General features: G+C 39.4%; 1 protein-coding gene across 1 annotated transcript; it reads left to right on the forward strand.

Moving 5' to 3' along the window:
- Window positions 1-293: 293 nt before the first annotated feature.
- On the forward strand, window positions 294-3,710 carry LOC134456292 (uncharacterized). The gene is made up of 6 exons (XM_063207671.1): window positions 294-445; window positions 1,534-1,574; window positions 2,067-2,195; window positions 2,334-2,502; window positions 2,609-2,696; window positions 3,407-3,710. The coding sequence occupies exons 1-6, from the start codon at window positions 364-366 to the stop codon at window positions 3,570-3,572; spliced, it is 675 nt and encodes a 224-aa protein (XP_063063741.1). The 5' UTR covers window positions 294-363; the 3' UTR covers window positions 3,573-3,710.
- The last annotated feature ends 3,023 nt before the right edge of the window (window positions 3,711-6,733 follow it).

Here is a 6,733-nt window from a genome sequence, read left to right on the forward strand (position 1 = left end):
TCATTAAATTAAATTAAATTTGTTGACAAATAATCTGAGGTCACACCCACACATGGCGCCCATGGCAGCAGGTGGATCTCTGACCCCTAACCCTAGTGTTGCAATCAGAGCCATGTGGCTCTCGCAATACACTCACTCATCAGCTTCATCACTTTCCAAGAATTCAATATTCGTTTTATGTCTCATTACTGGAATACAAGAGAGGAACCATAGCAGGTGGATCTCTGGACTGGCCTATAAGTAAGAGGGTGTCTGATCTGGTCTCTACAGCATCTCCTGATCTCACTGACAGACAGACAGCTGAGGCAGAGTGGAGTGAGACCTACAGTAAGTGTCTCAGGATCGAGGTTAAGGGAGAGAATCATGATGATGGAGTTCTGGATGACTGCGGCGCTCTTCTGCCTGGCTAGCCAAGCTGCTGCTGCACAGGAGCCTAAACCCTGCCGTAAGTTTTATAGCAATAATTACTTTGATGAGTGAGAGAGTGTCTTTTTAAAGGTCTCTGTGATTTAATATTGCATGTGCTTGAGCAGTGGTGTAGTCTACTTTTTTATGGTGAGTATACTGTATATTTGAGCATTTTTGAAGTGGGTATACTGTATATATTTGTGCTATTCAAAACAATGGATCAATCAATTATAAGTGGGTATACTGAAATCCCTGAAATTTAGAAGTGGGTATACTCCGTATACCCGCGTACGTAGACTACACCACTGTGCTTGAGAGAGTCTATGTGTCAGGGGTGACAACTTTGTTTAGTGTTATAAGGGAAAGTGAATGTGCGAAATAGGGAAGCGGTGTTAGTCATCTGTGGTTAAAACTTCTCCCTGAGATACTTCATTTGTGTTTCTCACATTCAAATCATTTTCTTAGCAGTTGTGTCTGGTACTTAAGGAGAAAGCGGTAAGACATAGCTAAGACAAACGAGATGAAAATGAGATAACCGTATGATAACCTTAGGCTACCAAATTAGATAACCATAACCAGCAATGTTTGAAAAAAGGATGAACAGAAGAGACTAACTATTTACATCCCTCCTTCTCATCTGTTTATCCCTCATCTCAATCAGTACTCAACGACGTAGCTCAACTTGACCTCCTTTGTTTTATTTATGCTTTCTATTTCAATTTAGCTGAATCACTTTGATCAAGCAATCCAGAAACAATTGATCACATAACGATATGAATATGAGAAGCTCAAATATATCTCACACAGTAAATTCTGCAATGCTCATTTAAAACGTAGAGGGTTGATTTGACCTTATTTGGACTTAAATTAACTCTTTAAGTGTTGAATAAACACTGCAAAATGTACTGAGCAGAAGACAAGATTCAGATTCAACCACTGATGAGCAACACACTATGGAGAGCGAGTTGACTGATTATTTTATTTTTTATATATATATTTTTTTACAGTAATCTGTGCTATGTTTTGGTGTTGTACATCTACAAGAGCAAATATTAGGTTTATGAATTATTTCTAATAAAAAGAAAGCATTGTATATTTTTTAACATGACAATTCTATTGTTGCAGTGTCTCCATCTCAATACATGGGATCTCTGACATACATAATGGTATGGACTTTTTTGAAAACCTTAATCCAAAGCCCAGCATCAAACGTTTCTGCCATCAATAATATTAGCCTACTAGTGTTTACTAGAACAGGTTTTTTATTATGGTTTTATATAGTTTTCAGGTTTAATTACGATTATTATTTTGATGATGAAGATTATTATTCAATATTAAGATTATTGGCTAAGCTACATGGCTCAATTGCTCTGTTACATTTCGAATAATTTGCACGTGTAAGAGCAATACCAGTAGTAGGCCTACCAATAGGAAGTCATTGTGGTTTGATACAAAAGTGTGCATCTAATACAAGAGCTCTCTAGTGATGCATTTTTAATATCTTACCAGTTCCAAAAACTGTCACTGTGCAGTTAAAATTGATTAGAAGAAAGATTCAACACTGTATATCCTTAACGCTGAATCAATGCTTAACATCTGTTTATCAAGGAAGGAGGTGTAAAGTAAATGGGTAACTTATTAGCTCTTTTGTCTTGCAGAAACTTGGGGAACTACAGTTACCGCTGTATAAATGTGATTACAATTATGATGCAATCAAGGAACGCCTCCAAATGAAAATGTTTCGTGGTGATGAATTTCTCCATGAGGACCTTTTCCTTTTTCATGAGGTTAGTATAAGTGGTCCCTCAAGCCCAACTAGGTGTGCAGCACAAAACAAAAACACAATATGAAACAACAATATAAAATGTGTGTGCGTTGTTAATGGGATGTCATCTATATCAAACTTTTCCTTTAATATTTCAAAGAGGGTTCACTACAGCTGGAGAGGAGACAGATGTTCCAAGGAAGCCATAGAGTCTCACTTTGAGTTTATGCGTGTCCCCGAGAATGCCACCTTTCTGTCCCAGGTGGTGCTGGGAACTTCCTCCATAGCTGGACATGGCCTGGTGGTCAACAACTGGAGGGACAGCACAGGTGAGACACACACATCTCAGGGAAAGACTACAGCATGCGTTCTCTAAATAGACGGCCTCAACAAAGGATTACTATATTTCTAACGTTCTCCCTTCTGTCTCTGCAGACACTCTGCTATCCTTCACAGATGCTGACTGTTTGCCAATCTCACTAGACATGGAAGACCCGGATCTGGGTGTGTCTGCCTCTGCTAGGTTTGTGGAGCATTCTTTTTCTACTCTTACTAGACAAGAGGAATTGTCTTGATGCATTGGTTTAGTAAAGTTTATACATACACTAGTGTACCTTGCATGGACTATGCGACAGCATTTTATTTGCATGTGCCAGAAAAATAGTGTATGTAGGCCAATAAAATTATTATATTTATAAACTTTTAGTGATGTGGTATTTTTACTGCCAAGGGGAAACCTCATTCTTAGTATTACTTAGACTGAAGCACTACTTAAATGTTTTTGGGAAACTCAGCCCTGATTGAAACACCAATAAACACACAAATCCTTCAACAAACCACCTGTAAATTCTCCAGTAAAACAAAAAAAATCATCAAAGTTATATGCAGCCTCAGTGCACAGCTGAGAATAGTAGAGCATAGTAGCAGAAGTAGCATGTACTGCACACATTAAAATGTGGGTTGTCAGTAGTAGGCCTATTACAACGTAAACATAGGCTATGAAATAGAACATTTACAACACTGCAGAGAGCCAAATTGTAATAGTGGTGTTAACAGTCCATGTAAAATTCTGCCGCTTTCAATATACACATTATTCAATTGGTTTTGAAAATGTTACACTCTTGAGTGGGATCAAATGCTATCTGAAACGGAGTTCATTTCAACTCTTCAAGAGTTGTATTTACACTGCTTTTATGGTGAATTTAACATTTAACCTCATGCTTTACTCCTCAGGTTCTTCAACAATCTCCTGGAGAGCCACCCTGAGGTCTTTGTCGTACCAGATATTTGCAAGCACAAACGGAAGACACTGAAGAGTCAGAAGCGTGCCACTGCTGATCAAAAGGAGACTGAGGTCGCAATCAGCTATTTCCTTTCCTTTTTCCAAAAGCAGGGATAGGAAGGGAATACTGACAACTCTCTTCTAGCCACCAGACACATTGTCGTCATGTTGGCATATTTTTTCCTCGTATAATGCTTGGATTATTTTCTGTAGATTCTGTGGCTTTTAAGATTGGCCCTTTTCAATAATGCAAATAAAAACACTCAAACAATAATCACATCTCTGACTGCTTTAATTTAGGTATTCCATTTTACAGTAGGCCTATGTATGTAAACATTTGATTCCCCATCACAGTGGTCATGTGGTTTCTTGCCTATAGAGTATCTGCACTGTGAATCTGTGACTGATTCTCCAACCATAACCATTCAAATTCTCCAAAATTACACTTAAATGTATATTTAACAATATATAATGCAACCAGGATGTGCAGATGTGTACGGCCTTTGGTCATCATGCAGACTCTTCTGAGGTGGACCTGCATCAGACCATCAGTCTTGTCTTATATTACCATCTCCAGTACTCCCCCAGCATGGGGTCTGTATATCAACATTTCCCATAATGTAATGAAAGAGAGAGACAGGGAGGATTGGGAAATTACCTCAGGTCAGAATCAAGCCTGGATTCCCGGTGTAACAATACAGTGCCTTAGCCATTTCAGCCACGGCAAAGGCCAGACATACAGTTGTTGTTATTACATTTTTTAGTTATAGGTTTTCAGGAACCTTTCCCAAGTTCATATCGTTTATTAAGCGGGCTTGCGGAGCAAGGACCATGCAGAGCATGGCCCTTGCAGAGCAAGGCCCGATTATAGTAATCTCTAAGTCCTGTTTCTTGGTCTTGTGCAGGGGCAGTAAAAATAGAAAATGGATCTCCTCCTAGGCCTTTCGAGATAGAGACACCGTTCAAACACTAAAACGACCGGCTCGGCTTGGAGATCGCGTATAGTTATAGGCTTCTCCGTGTCTCTTGTCATTTTCCCGTTTTTGGCGATTTTGTTAAAGCCTGGGTCCCCATTGAAAACAGTGGTGGAACCTCCATGAACCAAAGTTCCGCCACTCTAAAGATTAGAGTGTAGGAGGCTTTTTCGGTCATAAAACATCAACACTTTCACCTAGAAGTTTAGTTGGCGCGTTGTTAGCGAGCTCTATGGGATGTCTCCAAATTGTCAAAGTTTCATCTCCCAACTCCCAATACTTTTTAAATTGCAGGTTTGTAAAAAAAACAGGCCTAGGTCTATGGAAAATCCCAGTCTTTCCAAAAATGCATTTTTCAAGAGATCAGCGCATGTCCCACACAGAGGTCCATTTAGTGGAGCGGCTACAGGAAAAATCGTGCAAATTATGATACAAGCGTGAAATTCGGTAGGTATGTGCTTAAGATCCATACAATCAAATCTACCCGATTTGCCACGTGAAATGGCGGCCATTTTCCAAGATGGCCGCCAAAAAAGAGCCCAGATATTGATTTATTGCATAGAATTGACATATAAAATTATGATACAAGCATGAAATTGAACATGCATGTTCTCAGGACCAACACAATTAAATCTACCTGATTTGCTACTTAAAATGGTGGCCATTTTCCAAGATGGCCGCCAAAGAAGATCTCAGAAATTGATTTATTGCACAGAATTGACAAAGCAAACATGATACAAGTATGTCATTCAACATGTATGTGCTCAAGACCAATGAAATCAAATCCACCTGATTTGCCACTTTAAATGGCGGCCATTTTCCAACATGGCCGCCAAAAATACCTCAGTAATTGATGAATTGCATAGAATTGGCTTAGCAAATTATGATACAAGCATAAAATTCGACATGCACGAGCTCAAGACCAATGCAATTAAAGCTACCTGATTTGCCACTTGAAACAGTGGCCATTTTCCAAGATGGCTGCCAAGATCTCAGAAATTGATTTTTTGCACATAATTGATCAATCAAATTACGATGTAGGCATAACGTTCGACATAAATGTGCAAAAGACCAATGTAATCAAATCCACCTGATTTACAACATTCCATATATTGTACCATAGATACCATACCATAGATATTGATTTTTGCACACAGTTCACCAAGCAAGTTATTATACAAGTATGAAATTGTGTGTAAATGTTTTAACAAACAGTACAATCAAATGTACCTGATTTACCACTTGAAATGACAGCCATTTCACAATATGGGCACCAAAAAGAATTTAGCGCGGAATCCAGCAAGAAAATTACGATACAAGCTTCTAATTTTGTTTGTTTGTGCTATAGAGCAATATAATCAAATCCTCCTGACTTCCTGACCACTGGAAATTTACGGTAATATGGCAGGAGGTGCCACACACACACACACACACACACACACACACACACACACACACACACACACACACACACACACACACACAGACCCTTATTATCAAAGAGTAAAATAGACTTATCCCCCCCAATGACAACTAAGTACTACCTCCTCTCAGCTTTATCCTTCTCAACACTCCCCAGGACTCCCCAATGCCCCCTGGGGGGCTGTAGAGCCCCCTTTGATAAGCAGTAGAAAATGAATTTTGGACACAAATGCCTAGATGCACTGTCTGTCATTGAATTCCTTCTGAAGTTAAACTGTGCACTGTCATTTGTACAACACTGTGAATTTTTAACCCCTATGCCTTCCCCTTGCCCCTCGTCCATTCAAACCTTGAAACGCAACCCCTACGAATTGAGACACCCCTTCAACAATTCCGGAACGACACCCATAGCATTCAAAAACCAGCCTCTCCATGGTTAAACCAACAATATTGCTTGTAATCACTCGGACAGCAATTTTAAAAAAGGACAACGGCGTTGCATGACCCTCGCAATTTCTTCACGACTTCCATGCAAGTAGACATTAAAAGCAATTTTTTCATGCACATTTCCTGGAGATAATGACCCATTGAGACAATGTTTAACTTAGTACAATGCAACAATTATTACAACAGTAAAAACATAAAATACTTATTTGCGTGCTTTTGTGGATGCCAACCTTTTTTAAAGGTTGGAAATAGGGGGTAATAGGTCTTACCCCTCCGTTTGAAGTCTGCCTCTGGAAAATCTATATTTGAAGGGGTAGAAAGCCCCTTACCCCTACCCCTCTGTCTTAACGTGAATTCGGACAGCCCTACACCTATGAATGCACAAAACGGAGGGTAAGGGGAGAAAGGCGTAGGGCTAAAGTCTGGTTTATGCTC

Source organism: Engraulis encrasicolus, chromosome 10 (assembly GCF_034702125.1).
Source record: "Engraulis encrasicolus isolate BLACKSEA-1 chromosome 10, IST_EnEncr_1.0, whole genome shotgun sequence".
Lineage (NCBI taxonomy): Eukaryota > Metazoa > Chordata > Actinopteri > Clupeiformes > Engraulidae > Engraulis > Engraulis encrasicolus.